General features: G+C 49.9%; 1 protein-coding gene across 1 annotated transcript in view; it reads left to right on the top strand.

Annotated features, from left to right (window-relative positions):
* Nucleotides 1–3,050: 3,050 nt before the first annotated feature.
* Nucleotides 3,051–18,318, top strand: part of LOC104618735 (otoferlin-like) — a gene marked incomplete at both ends in the record, with an annotated part of 27,714 nt that continues 12,446 nt past the window's right edge. Inside the window, 12 exons of the mRNA XM_010284408.1 lie at nt 3,051–3,124; nt 5,549–5,675; nt 5,977–6,031; nt 7,989–8,120; nt 8,571–8,633; nt 9,411–9,495; nt 10,654–10,813; nt 12,029–12,215; nt 12,554–12,740; nt 13,408–13,631; nt 14,674–14,782; nt 15,269–15,452. Of these exons, the coding sequence (XP_010282710.1) occupies nt 3,051–3,124; nt 5,549–5,675; nt 5,977–6,031; nt 7,989–8,120; nt 8,571–8,633; nt 9,411–9,495; nt 10,654–10,813; nt 12,029–12,215; nt 12,554–12,740; nt 13,408–13,631; nt 14,674–14,782; nt 15,269–15,452 (1,587 nt within the window). The remainder of the gene's footprint in view (nt 3,125–5,548; nt 5,676–5,976; nt 6,032–7,988; nt 8,121–8,570; nt 8,634–9,410; nt 9,496–10,653; nt 10,814–12,028; nt 12,216–12,553; nt 12,741–13,407; nt 13,632–14,673; nt 14,783–15,268; nt 15,453–18,318) is intronic.

Raw genomic sequence — 18,318 nt, 5'->3', positions numbered from 1 at the left:
AGCGGCTGGACATCTGCCTCCAAAGCATCCGGGACGGCTCCTTCCTCATCCTTCGCTTGCCTCCTCCCTTCTCCTCCTCCCACACAAAGCATGCTGCCAAAATCCACCTTTTTCTTTTTTTTCTTTTTTTTTTTTTTTTATTTTCTCAGTGACCCCCAAACTTCATTGTTTCCTAGATATTTACCTCCCTGGGGCTCCAGTCCGCTGTGATGATACCAGTAAGGGCACTGGTGAAGGAAGGAGGCAGTGCCAGACGTTGTAACCGGGGCTGCGAAGAGCAGGAGGGAGATGTGGCCGGGATGCGGGCGTGGGGACAGCACCTGAAGTTTTGTGCCACCGAGGGACCTTGTGCCCTCTGGACTCTGCTCTCCAGACTAGCTAGAGCTGAGGCTCATCTCATGGATGTGCCAGAGGCTGTCAGGCAGTTTCCCATTTCTGGTTCCTCTTCTGGAGTAAAACTGGTTTTGGGGCCCCAAGAGAGGCTCCTGCAGCCGATGTCCCCAGGACATTTACTGGGGCTAAGCTGGCAGCGCAGGCGTCATCGCTCCCGAAGGGGAGGGGGTGACACCGTCTCTCACGTGCATCCCTCTGGAAGGAGCTGGGTTGGGCTGGTGCTGCTCCTTGGACCGGGTGCTTCATCCCAGTCTTGTTCCACATGGCCCAAACGCCGCTGCATCGTTTCACTGGTGGGGGCCTCGGATGCTGCGCTAACCAGGACCCAGCGCATCCTCCGTGCCCGTGCAAGGATTATCGTCATTTTGGGTCCTGGTAGAGGACCAGCACTGCCAGTGTCTTCCCTGCAGAGTCCTACTGGCTCCGTCACCAGTTGCTCTTCTGCTTTGTTTCACTTCCCAAGAAACCGCAGAAATTCCCGGGACGAGATATGGTGATTTCATCACTAACCATCCGTGAGCAAACTGCCTGTGTGGCAGCTCTGGGGCTGGTGGGGCTTTTTTTTCCTCTCCGTTTTAAAGAAATTAATCAGAAAGAAAGGAATGTAATGTAACCGACCCCGGAGGTGTGCTGTCGTGCGGTGGGGCTGTGTGTCTGCTGGATTCCCGACACTCGGTGGTGGAGAGCGGTCTCACAGCCTGAGCGGTTACAGCGTTTGCTCATAACAAAATGAATTTGCAAATAGCTTAAAAGTGTTAATTCCCCCGCAGCACCTTGGGGCAGATGTTCCCTGGCAGGATTTCAGATATGGAAACCAACTCCTCGTCCTTTCTCCTTCTATCCATTGAGAAACTGCCCTTTCGCTGAGGATCCCGTGAATTAAAATAAAGCCAGCGACTGCCTTGAGGGCCGAGCATTGCTTTAGTCCCAGTTAAACCTCAGCTGGAAATAGCTCCTGTTTCTTACGCTGGCCTTCTGCTCCGATCAAATTCCCCCTCCCTTGGTGAATACGTTATCCTCCTATTCTTGATTTTCTTCTCGTTTGCTCTGGCTCCTGCAAACTTCCAGCTGTTATTTAAGACAACAAGCGCATCAGGCTGGCTGCAACGCCAGGACTGCTTTGTTTTTCAAAAAAAGGGTGGACCTTCACCCTCTGGCCCCAGCCAGATGTGACCAAAGCAGAGACCGGGGGTTCTGCAGCTTTGCTGCTGTCACCTGGCTCATGGGCACCACGTCCCAGTCCTGCTGCGTCCAGGGCTGGTGCTGAGCCCTGGCTCCCCTGCCTCGGCAGCCAGCTTGGAGGTGAGGTCCAGGCTGGAGGTGAGGTCCAGGCTGGAGGTGAGGTTCCCCCTTGCTTCCAAGCTTTGCAAAAACTTTGCAAAACATTGCAAAAACTTTGCAGGTTTGATGGACAAGAGCAACACTTCCAGGTAATGGAATTTTCCGACTAAAAAAATTCCCTTTCAACTTTACCACCCTCTGCTTTTGGGACAGTCACAGGCCATTGCCTTCAAGTCTCTCTCCAGCTGTTTGCTCTCTAATACTAGAACAGGGTTATCACGCGGCCTGACTTGTGCTTCTTGCTGGTTTCAGTTTTGCAGATACGATGAAGGGTTTTGGGTTTTTTTTCCTACTGAGGTTTTTCCGCTGAATCTTCAGGCTCAAAATCCACATCACATCCAGACTCCGTAACTCCCACCTCTTTGCAACAGCAGCATGGACTTACCCCCAAATAACGGGGAACGCTTTCCCAGGAATCCCTCCAAGGCTTTCATTGTCTTTAACAATCTCTGCCCGTTAGCGGTCGGAGCGATCCGGTTTGCAGCGCAGAAAGCCCTGTTATTTGCCGAGTGCTGTATTTGTGTATATTTGCTGTACGTGTGCACTTGCGGCTGCACTGGCTGATTTCTGAGCTGCAGTACCAGCCCTAGCCCCACGGAAGCATTCTGGAAGCAAGAAGTTTTCCTTCTTAAACTTGCCTTGAAACGATGGATATTTTTAGAAAGCAACTGGCCAGCCATTTGCAAACCATTATTTTTATCAGCCAGTCCAGCCCAAACTGGAGTGACTTTGACCCCAGCCTAGACTGCAGCCAGGCAGCCAAGACCGACCCGGTGCCGGCGTTGACCGCGCTGGAAGGAAAAAAATCACGTTGCTGCAATGGGCTGCTGAGAAACCTTGGGACCTGCACAGGTTTGCTGCTGGTCCGGCCAAAGAGGTTACTGATTTTTCACAGCAAGGTGGAGGAGGAAGCGGTTGGATCTTTTAGTTTTTATGCGACGGTTTTAGGTAAATCGCACAAACGGGTCGGGAGGGATGAGAAGTCTCTTCAGAGCGGGGGCCGGCAGCAGAGACGGGAGGCATGGGTCGGGGGGAAGAGTTTCTTGGCGGCCAACGCTGTGCTCCAGCCTCGTGTGTTGGAGCATTCCCTGAGGAAAAAACGAGACCCAGGCCTCAAAGGCGGTGTGTTCAGCTGCCATCTCGACTCTGCCCTGTGGCATGTTTGCAGCAGCCCTGCTCAGTCCTGCAGCTGCTATTTTCTCTCTTGCTTTTGAGCTGTGAAAAGCTCCTGCTGTTCCCACCCTCAAGTCACAGAAAACACCACTAAAAATACAGTAATTGATTATTTTTTTTTTCTCCTTCCTCTCTTCTTCTAGAGCCGGGAAAGGAGTTTTTTCAGCCATGAAGCTTGGCAAGACACGTCCATCGAAGGATGACCATCGGAAACAAGGTATGTTGTTCCTGGGAGGAGGTTGTTCCCTGCTCCAGTGCTGCTTTTTGGCTCTCCTCCACATCCCAGGAAAGCACCTGAGAAACCCCATAGCATCACAGCAGGGTTTGGGTGGGAAGGGGCCGTCAGAGGCCTCTAGTCCCACCCCTGCAGTGAGCAGGGACATCTTCACCCAGAGCAGGTTGCTCAGAGCCCCGTCCAGCCTGACCTGGGCTGTTTCCAGGGATGGGGCATCCACCACCTCTCTGGGCAACCTGGGACAGGGGTTCCCCGCCCTCACTGGGAAAAATGTCTTCCTTCCATCCAGTCTGAATCTCCCCTCTTTTAGTTTAAAACCGTCACCCCTTGTCCTGTGGCTACAGGCCCTTCTAAAAGGTCTGTCCCTGCAGTGGCTCCATCAGGCACAGTCGGAAACTCGGGGATTAGACGAGGAAGCGTTGGGTGCTCAGGAGGAGAGCTGGAGAGGGGGGTTCCAATGGGAAGCAGGAACTGATGGATGGCTTGGCCAGGCATCACCCACCTTCTGCCACTGTGGCAAAGCCCGGGAGCCACGCGGGCAGCTTCCAGCTTATTTTCAGGGATGATTTGCGAATGCAAAGCAGGAGTTAGCTCCGGCACCTTGCTGGGTGCACGGTGCAGCAGCAGCACAGCGAGAGGGAGGGCTGCTGACATCGGACGCCTTTCTGGAGATGCACGGGAGGGTCAGCGATCGGAAATTCATTGTTGTTTCCATTCAGATCAAAGGATTGGGTTTCCAGGGCAAAGAAATGCAGGAACGTGTGTTTGCAGGCGAGGACAAAGCATTGCTTTAGATAGTGTTTCTGGGAAAGTCTCCACCGGTTTTTCAGCCAAGTTTGAGGACAGGAAAAGGGGAATTTGGCCTGGGACACCAGCGTGGGTAGAGGTACTGGCAGCCTGTGGCAAGGCATGGCAGCGAAACCCGGGTGGCCTCCATCTCTGCCCAGTGCCCGGGTACTCATCTCATGGTTAAAGCTTCACACAAGACCACGGGGAAAGCAGCTGGGATGCAAAGGCAGGAGCAGGGTGTGTGTTGTGGGGAACAGTTGCAACACAGCTGCTATATTGCGTGGTGTGGTCAGTGCTGCACAGCCATGGGGCTCCTTCTTCCACCTTCCCCAGGTACCTCTGGCTTTCACACACCTCACCAGGGCTCTGCTCTCTTAACACCAACCTCCCCGCTCAGCCTCAGTGCTGTCTCAGTTGTGACTCCTACCCTTGGGTTGGCCAGTTGGTGATGGGATGGAGTAGGTGTGTTGCACCCTCCGCCTGTTGGACAAGCCAGCATCCCTCCTGTGCCATGGTCTGCTTTCCTCCCACGCAGACTGCTGGTCCTGCTCAGGCCAAACAGACCAACTGCATCACCGAAAACCAAGCTGGGAGGGTGCGAGTCTGTCCGCCCACCCGCACACGGCAGGTTCGAACCTGCTTAGGTCCTTCCTGGCTGGTACGGTTCTGGCTCAATCTCAAAAGCTCGCAGTTGAGTTGAGGACACCCTTTCCCCACCCAACACGCAGCAGTGTGTCTCTCCGCCCTGATGGAGAGCTTTTCCTAACAGCCAGCCTCTATCTCCCTCGCTTCAGCTGAAGCCCATGTTATGTCACAAAAACGGGCCAGACTACAGTGAAAAACCTGATTTCTGGTCTCTTGGAGCATGCCGATCTCCTGGAGCAAGCTTGCCTAGATCAGTAAAGACACAGGGAACCTGTTTCCCGGGAGCAGCATCTGTGCTGTACCAGTGGATTCATACAGCTGTGCCACCAAAGCAAACCAGTCCTCCAACAGCTGATGGTTTTGGTCCAATGGAACAAAATCACTGCTGATTTGTGGTCATCTCTTGACCGAAGCAAAGGCAGGAGGGCAGGCATGGCACGCACACGGTGCGCAGGAGAGGCGGTATCTCAGCAACTTCTTCTGATAGAAATGCACATGGGTGGACAACGCAGCTGTGTCTCAGTGCCAGTGGGATCTGGGGTCTTGACCCTCGTGCAGCAATTTTTCTTCTTGGGAAATGACCCCTTTCTCATATTTTTTCAGACCGCTCTACCCCAAAGCTAGACAGTTGGTTATCTTTGCAGCTGCTTTTCTGGTAGCTAGAGCTGCCAGCACTTGCTCAAATGCTTTTTCACCCCTTGAAGTCTGGTGTGTTTATCATTTTCTGTTTTCATTTTGTCTTCACAAAACCCTATACAGGCATGCTGCCCAGGTGGAATAATGTGTCGCAGGAGGCACTACCTCTTTTTTTAATCCCTTTTTAGACCAGGTTGTCTGTGACCGGACCTGGTGACCATTGTTCTTTGTATTATCAGGTGAGGTTGATAGGACGTATTGGTTACCTTTCTCTTCACCCTTAATTATTCATCGGGTGGAAACAATAAGAGACATTCTTTTGCCTCCTTTATGCAGATGAGCCCGCTGTTTTGGAGGCAGAAGACCTGGACCGAAAAGCCATGAGACAGGGCTGTGGACTGGAGCCAGACACCATCTCCTTGGCCTCCGTCACGGCTGTCACCACCAATGTCTCGAATAAGAGGTGAGGGCCAGATGTGGGCTTGTGCAAGCCAGGAGGTGAGGGCACGCTGGCAGACACCTCACAACCCCGTGTTCCCTCCGATGGGGTACGTTGGAAATCACATTGCCCCAGGCGGCCGGTGGTTTTTGACCTGCTACGAAGAGCACCAATGTTCAGTGGGGTTTCGCAGCCCCCAGGGTTTGTGTTCCTCAGATTCAAAAAGGGCCAGGAGCTTTGAGGGGTGACCCTGCAAAAGCTCCGTCACAGCTTGCGGCGAGTCCGTCTGTGGTTTGACTGAGGGTTTCTTCTGCCCCTCCAAAAGGTCCAAGCCTGACATCAAAATGGAGCCGAGTGCTGGGAGGCCAATGGACTACCAGGTAGGTGACAACGTTGTGCCCCAACCTCAGACCACAGGGGTCACAACCCGGGGTGGGGGCAACCATTTTGCAGGGAATGAGTTCATGCTGGGCTTCAAACACACTGCACTCACAAAGCACAACCTTCCAAGAGCTGGCATTTAAATGCTCGAGCAATAAACTCCAGGTTAAGTAATTAACTGGTTTTGCTCTCCATCATGTGAAGCCCAGAAAGCCCAAATTAAGCTGTGATTGAAACGGGCTGTCTCCAATACATTTATCTCACATCTCAAGAGCTTTCAGTACGCTGTTTGGTATTTGAGATTGGTGAGCCCCGGCCGGCAGCAAGTCGCTCACTGGATTTCCTCAGATGGGCTGGTACGTGGCTGCTGCTCTCCCGTTGAGCGACGCTCCGCTCCTGCCACTTCGTCTGGAGCTAGAAGAACCCCACGTTTAGTTTCCCAAGGCTCAGATGATCCCTGCCGCTCCCTTTTCGTTCACCGGTTGGTGCCAGCGTGATTCATAAAGTGGCTCCTCTTCTCATTTTTGCCAAGCCGTGCTGATTCAGCAGCTGTTTGGCTTTATGTCCCCGCTTCTGAGCACAGCAACGCGTTCCTGGGGACATCTTGGAACGATGCAAATAGCTGGTTTTGTCAGAGATTTATTGCAGAACGAAGTGTCAATGCAGGATGGTGCCCAGCAAAGTCATCCCCAGCCCCTTCCTCAGAGGGCTCAGCTACCTTTTACCAGCTGCCTTTTAGAAGCACTCTAGAATAAAATAGAATATTTCAGCTTAAATTATCACAGCATCCCACAACTTCGGGCGGGTTTTTCTTTTTTTTTTTTTTTTTTTAAACTGGAATCTGAGCCTGTTTTAAAGAAATCCAATTGAAAGTCGAGCCTCTTAATATGTTGCCAAAATGAAATTTCCCCAAATGACAAAGATAATAGTTTAATTTTTAATAGGTTTCTATTTTCCATTATTATATGATTTAAGATACAGCTGAGTTCAAGTTACAAAAATAATTAACGACAGCTAGAGAAGGCATGTGTAAATTAACTCATCTGTTAGCCAGGACTGAGATCTCATGTTATTTTAAAACAATAATTTTAAATGGTACCCAAATTCACTATGCTTTGAAACCTGGAGGTTACCTGTCCTACCACCAACTTGTGATCGATTTTAAAGAGATGACTCTAGGAAAATGGCTGCTGGGCATTGAAAAGACTTGGTACCTACTTGAAATTGCACCTTATGTTTTTTAGTTAAATTAAGAAATTTAGCTATAATCCAAGCAGGAATATGAATTTAATTGCAAGGAATGAATTTAGAGACTATCTAAATACCTAATATTAATTTAATGTCACAAGGTGGATTGAATTGTGAATGACAAACTTCTGTGTCATAAATACATGCAAGCGTTCCATCTGGATGATTTTCTTACGTTCTATTGAAAGTAGTTTATTTCTCATATACCACATAGACGAGCACTTAATTTAAATAAACCAGCATGTGTGTATGCATGCATATAGGAAGGCTGAACCATGAAATGGTGGGGAATCCTCCAGAAATAATGGAGAGTGGAGTAGACTAGACTAGAATAGAATATTCCTGTTGGAAGGGACCTGCAATGATCGCCCCTTTGCGTTTTCTAGCAGAAGCAAGTGAAGCCAGCTGGGGTCTCGCCAGCCAAGCTCCACTCCCACAGCTTCGCTAAATCCATTTGGCTTTACACCTTGCCATGCTCCGAGGCGGAAGCAACAGGGATGCCCAGGGTCTTCTGCATCCCACACCACGCTGCAGCTCACTCAGGCTTGTCCAAGCAACCCGGTGTCTTTGGCTTGACCAGTAGACCCCAGAGCTGCCACCATTGCACCGAAAATGACTCAAAATCAAGAGGTGGGGAGGCAGGGGTTAAGGCAGCGAGCGGCATCTGGTGCTGCTCTCAGGAGAAGGTGCACGAATCCCTCTCTGCAGGTCAGCATCACCATCATCGAGGCCCGGCAGCTGGTTGGGCTCAACATGGACCCCGTGGTCTGCGTGGAGGTTGGAGAGGAAAAGAAATACACATCCATGAAGGAATCGACCAGTTGCCCTTACTACAATGAGGTGGGTCTGTCCTCTGGTGATACTCACGGCTACCGGCTCCTCAGGGTCTACATTGCTATTAGTCAATCAAATGTAATTTCTTGTCACTTGGGTCTTTTTCTTTTTTTCTTCTGTCACCTCTTGTCAGAATAAGATGAAACCTCAAACCACGCAGAAGAAGAAATGAAACCTTTGACCTCTGGTATTTTGCAAAATGGTAAAAAGCGTACTCGCTTGATCTGTGCCAAATTATTCTCATTCTTTCCAAGAAGTTAGGGCTTCTTTCTAGTTCCTCAGACTGCAGAGGCTGGCAGTGTTGGGGCTCACACAGATCCGTCCCTGCTGTGACGGGTGCTCCAGGATGCTCCTCCAGGCAGCCACAGCTTCCCCAGCTGCAGCGGGCACCATACCACTGCCTTTCGAGCCAAAAGGAGTTTTTGCCTGCCCCCACGACTGCTCCTTCCCTTTCAGTACTTCGTCTTCGATTTCCACGTGCCCCCAGATGTCATGTTCGACAAGATCATCAAGCTGTCTGTAAGTGAGCGTGGTTGTGTTCATCCTTTTCATGGGGTTTTGGGAGAAATCAGTCCATTTTGTGTATGCACTGGGGATGGATCTAAGGTCCTTGTGAGACCCCCAACAGGAACAGAGGTGCTCGGTCCTACGAGCCTCACCCCTTTTGCAGGCACCCAGTCCCTCTTTCTCTTGCTGACCCTCATTGCTGGGGCCACACGGCTCCACTCCTGCTTCCACTGTCTCCCTGTGTGGCTAATCTCTGGCCTTTCAGAGCCAGGCAGAACTAAACCTGTCCCGGGACGTGTTTCAGCTTGGAGAGAAGCAAGTCCCTCCTGGTCCTCCTGAGAGGATTTCCTGAGGCGTGAGACTGACAGAGCTATTGTGGAAATTCAGGACTGTAGATGCTGAGAGCAAAGCAGAGACTGCAGCCCTCCCCACAGTGACGGAGGAGAGCGGTGAACAAGATTTGCAGATTCACTGACCGAAGCACACTAATTAGGAATATCCGTATCTATGCCACGCTTCGACCAGTTGTTACTATAGTGGCTGGAAAACTGCATCTTGTTTTAAAGATTAATTTCTTTGCATTTTTTTCTATTCAATCCAAGAACACACTTGCTTGCAAGACTGCTAAGCAAGAGCTGGCAACCCCACCGTGCCTCTTAGTGTCCTCATACAGGCCAAGGAAGATGCATCAGCTCCTTTCCCATCTGACACTGAACACCTCTGGAAAGAGCCTTATGGCCTCCAGGGCATGGAAGAAAGTCTGACCTGTTTTTGCCTCTTGATTTCCAGGTGATCCACTCAAAAAACCTCTTGCGCAGTGGGACTTTGGTAGGCTCCTTCAAGATGGACGTTGGAACAGTTTATACTCAGCCCGGTACGTAAATGCTGTTTGCAACCAGTCCTATGTGCCTACGTGCACCATTGAATAACTGTCCTTGCAAGGTAGCTGGGAAGGTGCTAGTTTCCTTGGGTGATGCTTATCGAACTTAATTTTAGTATATAGCAAGATATAAGATGGTCACCTGGGCTACCCTCTGCTGTCAGGAAAGAGCACTCTGCACCTCAGGAGGAGGTTGTATATCCCATCAAGAAATAAGGAGTTACAGCCAGAGGCTGAGATGCCCTCTGGGTGTGCTGGTCTCTGTCCACTGACCTGCTGAGGAAGGAAGCCCAAGGAGACTTACTTAGGCAAGATATTGACCTTCCAGATAGCTGGAGGTCATGGGATGGATCTTGCCCTTTGTGGCTGGCATTTAAACCAAGAAATGAAGATGCCTGGTGTGCAATGGAAAAGAGAGAGAGGTTGATTAGAGCTGCTGCTGTGTTGCTCACTGATGATAAACAGAACAACAATGCCCTTTTGAGGGCCCGGTGCTCACAGCAGGCTAGAGCTGAACACGCAACACCCCTTCAGAAAAAGATTCCTCCAAAATCACAGCATTTTTTTTTTCCTTGCTCCTATGTCACGCCTATTGCTGCACTCTGCCTTTATAAATAAGCCTGAGCTAAGATGTAAATGAATCCTCCAAAGTCTGCCCTTCAGGGGTGCTCAGCAGATGATGCTGGAGGCACCTTAAAGGAGCATCTAGTCTGGTTCCCTGCTCCGCAGAAGGATGAAATCTTTCTAACACCATCCAAAAGGCACCTGAGACATAAAGACTTTGAATCATAGAATCATTTAGGTTGGAAAAGACCCTTAAGATTATTGAATCTTAACCTAACACTACCGAGCACACCACTAAACCATGTCCCTAAGCGTCACATCTACACAATACCTCCAGGGATGGTGACTTCCAGCATTGGAGACTCCAAACTCCTTCAGATAATTTATCCCATTGCTTCTCAGACTTCGACATCAAATACATCTTCCTAATGAATTTTTCAGGGGTTTCTGTCTGAATTCTTCACACCTGAAGTTGTCTCTTACGTGTATGTGCAGGTCCCCCCACTCAAGTGGAAGGATGTTTCCAGTCCTCGCAGTAATTGTTGTGTCTCATTCTGATAAATTACTGTCTTTTCCCCTGGCTTCCAGAGCACCAGTTCTACCACAAATGGGCCATCCTTTCCGACCCTGAGGATCTCACTGCCGGGCTGAAAGGTTACATAAAGTGTGACATCGCCGTGGTAGGGAAAGGGGACAACATCAAGACACCACACAAAGCCAATGAGACGGAAGAGGATGATATTGAAGGGTAAGGATCTGAAGACCCAGCTTCACATAGCCTTGCTTGGGAATGACTTTTCATGTCTCTTCACCTTGGACTGTGCAATGAGGACAGCATCCCTTCTGGGTGAGGCTGATAGCCCATGCCTACCATGTGCAATGAAACCAGAGGGATCAAGTTGTTGAGAAGAGAGAACATATGGCAGATAACTTGTGCAAATCCAGGTCATATCAAGCACAGACCAGTCATTTCTATCAGGTCAGGCCATCTGCTGGCTGTTGAGCTTTCTATAGCAATGTCAGCCTGATGCCAACCAATCTGATGTCCCCACTGGTTATGTAATGCTCCTGTTGGCCCTTGGATGGGATGGGGTCTCATCACTCGCTGGCAGGACAGAGCAGGGAGGTCTGGGTGAGGTTTCCCAGTCTGCATGGGTCGCAGGGCTCTTTGACTCCCCAGAGCATGTAAAAGGCCATGGAAGAAAAATCAGGAATGTTTAAAACTTAGTTCCAGCCCCAAAATATTTCAGGCTAATTAAATACCTCCAAGTGCAACCACGGGCTTTCAAGTCTACTGCTCAGCCTCTCACCACAGTCAGAAACCCAGACTAGTAGCAAAATACCAGTGCAGCTTGCTTGACTTGCTGGGGACCAGGTGGCTTGCGGCACCACGTGAACCAGTCTGGGCCGTCGTTCCATGCAGTAGTGCTGATATTATCTGACTTTTTCATGGACAACTCCAGCAATTCCTCCAGAAATTGTTTTGTTCATGGCAACCCCCACGGCTCTCATTTCTTCCCCCTAGAAGAAGAAAGCCATATATAGCAAGAAAAACAATTTGATTGAGTTCAATTCTTCCCCTAAAATAACCACTCCAGCTCCCCTTGTACCCTGATAAGAAAAACATCCCGTTCATCTGGCCTGCTTTAAATGTCTAAATTAGGCTGAATTTAGCTGTCCTCTAGACTCCACTGACAATAATGATTATATCCCTTTAGTGGAATGCACATTGTCCCAGGGGGCTCAAGACTTTTGCGTATGAAATCACCACTCCCCATCCCAAAACAGAGGATGGGGAGAAACAGGAGAGCAACAAAATGTATGGCTGCAGAAATGGTCATCTTTCCACCTCCACAGAGCCTGCGCTCAGGAAGCGGGGCAGCTTCTCTCTCTTTGGTAAGCCTCTCCTGACAAACCTGCCAGCCCCAGTAGCTGTTTCCAACCCTGCCTGTCGATGTTGCAGGAACCTCCTCCTCCCAGATGGGGTCCCTCCGGAGAGGCAGTGGGCTCGTTTCTACATCAAGATCTATCGAGCGGAGGGGCTGCCCCGTATGAACGCCAGCATCATGGCCAATGTGAAGAAGGCTCTCATCGGGGAGAACAAGGACTTGGTAGACCCCTACGTGCAGGTGGTCTTTGCAGGGCAGAAGGTGAGCAAGCCGCATCTGGTACCAGGGTGGCCCTGGGAGGTAACGTGAGCAGGACAAGCCATGTAGAGGTGGCCAGAAATTATCTTAGCTGTCCTGGCATGGAGATGCTGAGAGGCATGGCAAAGTCACCTTATTTGCTATGTTTCCCCTCTCTTGTGCAGACTATGGTGGGCTTGCAGCACTCTCCAGTTGAGGAAAGGAGCTTGTTACTTGGGAGAGGAGAGTCACAAGGCAGAATGCATGTTTCAGTGGTCATTAGCAAGGGAGCAGTTCAGGTTGTGAGCGATGGCTCAGGAGCTCAAACCCTTGTCAAACATCGATCTCCTCCCACTCGGCAGGGGAAGACATCCATACAAAAAAGCAGCTATGAGCCTCTCTGGAATGAGCAAATAATTTTCACAGAAATGTTCCCCCCATTGTGCAAGCGGATAAAGATCCAGATCCGAGACTCGGACAAAGTCAACGATGTGGCCATTGGTACCCACTTCATTGATTTGCGGAAGATCTCTAACGAAGGAGACAAAGGTAAAGCTAAGGCGGGGGTAGACCAAGCTACCTTCTTCATGGTAGGGAGACACCCCTTTGGCAGAGAGTTAGCAAAATAGCCTAGGCTCCTTCTCCACCCCTGAAGACAGCTGCTTCTTGGTGCCCGGCTGGAGAGACTTTGATTCACTGCAGTGGTCTTTCTGAGGTCACTGGACATGCACTCTTTGAAAACCAAGCCCCATCACAAGCCTCCAGTCTACCACTTGGAAACAGAGACACCCAAGAACAAAAAATTCATTGCCATGAATGGACGAATATCTGACAGGTTCCCCCATTCACACACACATGAACACACCAGCATACATAGGCAGGACCAATGTGAAAACAAAGATGGCTCTAGAAAGGGGGACTAATGGGAGGTTCTTTTTTCTTGACTCTCACATTGGAGACTCACCAAATGGGAGACTCACCTCTATCTTTGGGCTGGTGGACTGCACATCCCCATCACTGCCTTCACTGCAAAACTGTCTCCATGTATAGTTTCAATCACGTATTTCCACGCACACACGTGCATATTCAAGCCTGCGTTGCCATACACAGACCAGGACAGTGATGCCAATCCATGAGTGAGTTTGTACTCTGAGGCAAAGACATGCCCTCCTTCTTGCACATCCCCTTCCCTACATGCATGTTGGGTCTGCTGCAGGCTTCCTGCCCACCTTTGGCCCGGCGTGGGTGAACATGTACGGGTCCACCCGGAACTACACCCTGATGGACGAGCACCAAGAACTGAACGAGGGTCTGGGAGAAGGCGTCTCCTTCAGGGCCAGGCTTCTGATGAGTCTTGCTGTGGAGATCTTGGACACCACCAACCCGGAGATCAACAGCTCCACTGAGGTGCAAGTCGAGCAGGCCACATCAATTGCTGATGTAAGTCGCTCCTAACCCTACAGCTGCCAGCGGTGAGTCTTGGGTCTCAGGCCTCTTGTTTTTTTGTCTTTGGTTTCACAAACCAAGGATTTCATTTAGAGTTGTCCTGTGTTCTGGATCCCCCAGCACAATGAAAGCAAATCTTGCAAGGATTTCAGTTTTTATGATCATTCATATGCTTACCTCTCTTAGGAGTGCTGGGCAGAAGAAATATCTGAGTGAGGGAGGATCCTCAACTTTGAGATGTTTCTCCAGTTGGGAGTTAGACAAGGCCAAAGAGAGCCATCTCCTAATGCCAACTGTCTCACTCCTATCCTGAAGATGAACAGAAGCCAAGAATCTAATCTATATCCTAACCAATTCTGTCAGGGTGAAACTGGTCAGAGAAATGGAACGGCTGTTTCCTGACAAGCGAACCCTCACAGCTTTAGCCCTGATACGTAGAGCCCACAAGACTGCTGCTGTTCTCTGCACAGACAGACACATCCAGGCTTGTCCCGCCTGGGGATGCCCACATATGTCAATCCATATGAGCCAAGGGTGTGAAATAGAAACGGAGAAGTCTGATGGCAGTGCACCCTCTGTGTGAAAGCTCTCATTCGGAAGTAAAGTGGCCTTCATTCACCTCCAGGGGAAATTAAGCCACCTGGAAACAAAGCCATTCCAGTTCTGAAAGACCATCCAGGCAGATGGCTAGGTGTGCTTTCATTAATTCGATTTGTGGATAAACTCAGTCTCATATTCCTGAATGTCCCTTAGACAGTCCCTCATGTGCAAGGGATGACTGATCTAAACCCATTTAAAAGTTAAGCTAAAATCTTTAATTACAGTCTCTCTGCAATGAGCCTAGAGATAGCTCAGCCGGGGGGAGAGAAAACCCTCATGGTCCCCTTGAAAGCCCAAGCAGTGACATCTCACCTTCCGAAAGCCCATGAGGGTGCTCAGAGGTGCCAGGTGATGCACCCCTCTGCCCAAGGCGACCTGTCCTCCTAGGTGTGTCTCTGACTGACCTCAACTCTGATCCCTGCGATTTCTTCTGCAGAACTGCACTGGGAAGATGGAGGAGTTCTTTCTCTTTGGAGCCTTCCTGGAAGCTACCATGATCGACAGGAAGATCGGTGACAAACCCATCAACTTCGAAGTCACAATAGGTTGGTTGTTTTTCAGGGAGGGTGGTTTTGAAGCATGCCTGGTGGGGAATGCAAGATCCAAGGCTGAGAGCAGGGTTTCTTCCCCATTTTCCTTATCAACACATGCCAGAGCATGCAGAGCTCTCAGTTTAGGGAGAAGGTGATGGTTACTTTACCAGCACAAGCTACCCAGGGCCCCAAATCATCTGTTGTGCTCATCCTGTGCTGTGGCCAGTGGACCTGCTCCCTCTCTCATGTGGCTTTGTGCCTACTGAGGCCGACCACTGAAGAGAGGGTGCATATTCCTCCTGGCTCAAGAGGGGACATGAGCCGGGGACAGACACCCATCACTAATTTACGGTTCCTGGGCATGGTTTCAGAGAGTTGAACTCGGCTGTCCCCCATGGTTCCTGCAGAGAAAACTTCTCCCCAACCTGAATTAAGGCCAAGAGATTGACCCCGATTGGAGTTACAACCCTGTGACTTTATTTCACATTTTCTCTTGAGGTAACTATGGGAACCAGGTTGATGGCATGACCAAACCCATCCTACGGAGGAAGAAAGAAGGAGGGGATGGGGACATGGAGCAGTCCGAGCTGCTCCAGAATTCAAGTGAGGATGAAGGTGATGAAGATGGAGAGCTGGTCTCTGTTTCCTCATCTCAACCTGTGAAGCCCCTGGTCACAGACAGGTGAGCATGCCCACCTGGCCACTGAAGTGCTACTGGACAGAGATGTGTCTCTCAACTCAGACATGGTGTGTAAGTGTTCCCACATGCACTGGTTGTCCAAACTCCCACCACTGTCTGCAGAGATGAAGTCAGAGGTGAATTCAGTGCCATCATGAGACCTGGAGACATTCGGCCCAACAGACCTGGGAACAGCAGTGGGGACCAGATCCCCATGCCCTGTAAGGGGTGACTAGATACCATGTGTAGATACCTTGTCTTAGATACTACGGTCTGCCAGTTGAACCCCATTCCCTACAGTTCTGAGAACTCCTGTGGATTCTCTGATGCCCGATAAGGGCTGAATTTACCTCCCAGGCTACCCTACCAAGAACATCCTTCATCCACCTGGCCAGAGGTCACAAATGAGTGGTTTAGGCCACTTAAAGAATCACTGCCAGAGATATTAGGAAAAGAAATTATTTTAATATGAATTTGTAAAAAGCATAACAACAGAATTCAATGGCAAGGTTCACTCTATCACTTATTCAACATGGAAAAAGCATACAAAGGGAAATCGAGTCAGAATCAGGTTGGTATGATTTATAGAAAGATAAGGGAAGATGATGAGGGAGACCCTCCTGTTGAGTCATGAGGTTGAGAGTGGACCCCCTTGCTTTCTAAACTTCTCAGAGAGGATTGTAGGTGCGGCTGAATCCACTCTTAGTCCTAGACTTGGTCAACAGTTTTTGTCTAAAGGGTAAATTGCATGTACACACAGAGATATAGATATAGAGAAATATAAAGTTATACCTGTTAAAAAGTTCCCCTTGACTTCAGTGAAATGTTCATGTCGAATGCCTTTGCATTTCTCAGTGGCTGAGGGTTGAGCCTCAAGGAGCGGGGAGGTTCAGCCCAGGTCCTGTCATCAGTCTTCGGCGACGGTCCTCCTAACTTCATAAACTTGAAAGTTCACGAGCTCTGACAGGCATCCCGCTCAGTAGAAGATGCTGGTTGTAGCCGGTTGTGGTCCAGGAGAGCTCAGAGGGCCTCACTTAGAACCGCTGTTTATAGGGTCACGAGATGTTTGACTTTAGGCATCAGTAAATTTCCATCCTGGCCATAATCATTTGTCGGTAATTGCTGGAATTCCCAAAATTCCAGTGACACTGGTACTCACCCACCTGAGTCACAATTCAGTAAATATGTTCCAGGGATATCAGGGGATGATCAGTTACTCCCACAACTGAATTCCTGGAACGGTCAGTACCATTCCCCACCTTAGCTACGCAAGAGTGCTGGGTACGGTCAAGGGGCTCTTAACCGCCAAACTCATTGCACCAAGGCCAAGGCTTGACGAGAGTTCCTAAGGGCGGGGGTGCAATGCACCACCACACCAGATAAGCTCCCAAAACTCGTGGCTATCTGATACCTTTCATGCTCTTCCCCTATGGCACACAGGGATGAAGTTAACCAGTGAATTAAAAAAATTGTTGGTGGGCACTGAAAAAACAGGTTCACTCCCACACATATGTTTCGTACCTTTAGGAAACCAGTCTAAAAACAGGTCCTTCCCTAGGATCACTGCCACCTTTGGTGGCACAACCCAGAACTGCACATCAGGGAGGAGAGGTCTGGGCTTTGTCTGTGCTCTCTCTCACTGCCTGACATATAAAAACATCATGGGCACCATGTAGAGGCAGACAAAGTCCATCTAGAAATAAGGCACAGATTTCAGCAGTGAAGGTAATTTGTGCTGAGACAAGGTGCATTTCTTCACCACTTCAGATCTTAAAAGCTAGACAAGGTCACAGACACACAGAGCGGGAAGGATGCGAAAACTACTGGAAAAAGTTCTTGAGAATGTGTTAGGCAGGAGATTGGGGTAAAAGGCTTAAAATACTTTGTCTCCCCTAGTTTGCAGCATTTTTTGGTCAGTCTCTCTGTCCCCATTGCTTACAGTCATTGACAGCCACACTCTGCCATTTAACTGAGCCAGGGCTCAGGAAACTGGGTCCTACCCTGATGCACGGCTGGTTGTCAGTGGACAAATCGCTTCTGTTTTCTCTGCTCCGGTTTCTCCAGCTATAAAATTATGGCAATTTTTTGGTCTGCTTTACAGATTGCTTTGAGATGTGCAGGTAGCAGTCACCCTAAAATACAGAGAAGACCCAGACAGCTGCAAGTGTGATTCTGGTGGGTGATTTCCACCCCAAGCAGCTGGGTCAGAAAGCCCCAAACTGAATGGGATCAGCACACGTGTCTTGGCGTGTCTGGGCTGGTCTTCAGCCACAGCCTGGATTTGAATACAAAGGACTAGTACTAAGGAAAACAAATTGGATTTAACCTCATGAGACATGCTTAAAGTGGATTCTGACTGTGTTATACCAGTAGATAGATGTTAATAGAATTAACTGGCTGACTTTATTCATTTGGGAAATGAAACAAGCCACACTGAACCAAGGGTATTTGAGCGTCAGGAAAAAGCGTCTGCCCGGGGTTCCCTCACTTGTTCACCAGCTCCTTGTCAAGGTGAACGCCGCATGGACGTGAGCAGCACGGATGTCTTTTGAGCCTGTGCCCTGGGCTCTGCCCCTCGTGCTCTCTCCCCCATACCCATCCCCTTGGGTGCCGGGAGCCTCACGCTCAACCACGGGGCTCTGCTGACACCTCCTGGCTGGAAATACCCCGGTGGCTTCGGAGGGATGAGCTGAAGCTGGTTTTTAACTAAGCGTGATCCCAGGTGCAGCAGGATCTGCCGTGCCTTTGCACTGGCTGGGGCTCCAGCCCTGGAGCCCTCGGCACAGGAGGGACACGGACCTGCTGGAGCGGGGCCAGAGGAGGCCCCAGCGACGCTCCGAGGGCTGGAACAGCTCTGCTGGGAGGACAG

This window comes from Phaethon lepturus, unplaced genomic scaffold (genome assembly GCF_000687285.1).
Source record: "Phaethon lepturus isolate BGI_N335 unplaced genomic scaffold, ASM68728v1 scaffold1463, whole genome shotgun sequence".
Classification (NCBI taxonomy): Eukaryota; Metazoa; Chordata; class Aves; order Phaethontiformes; family Phaethontidae; genus Phaethon; species Phaethon lepturus.
Note: the sequence above shows the minus strand (reverse complement) of the source record. Positions and strands in the feature narration are given on the sequence as shown.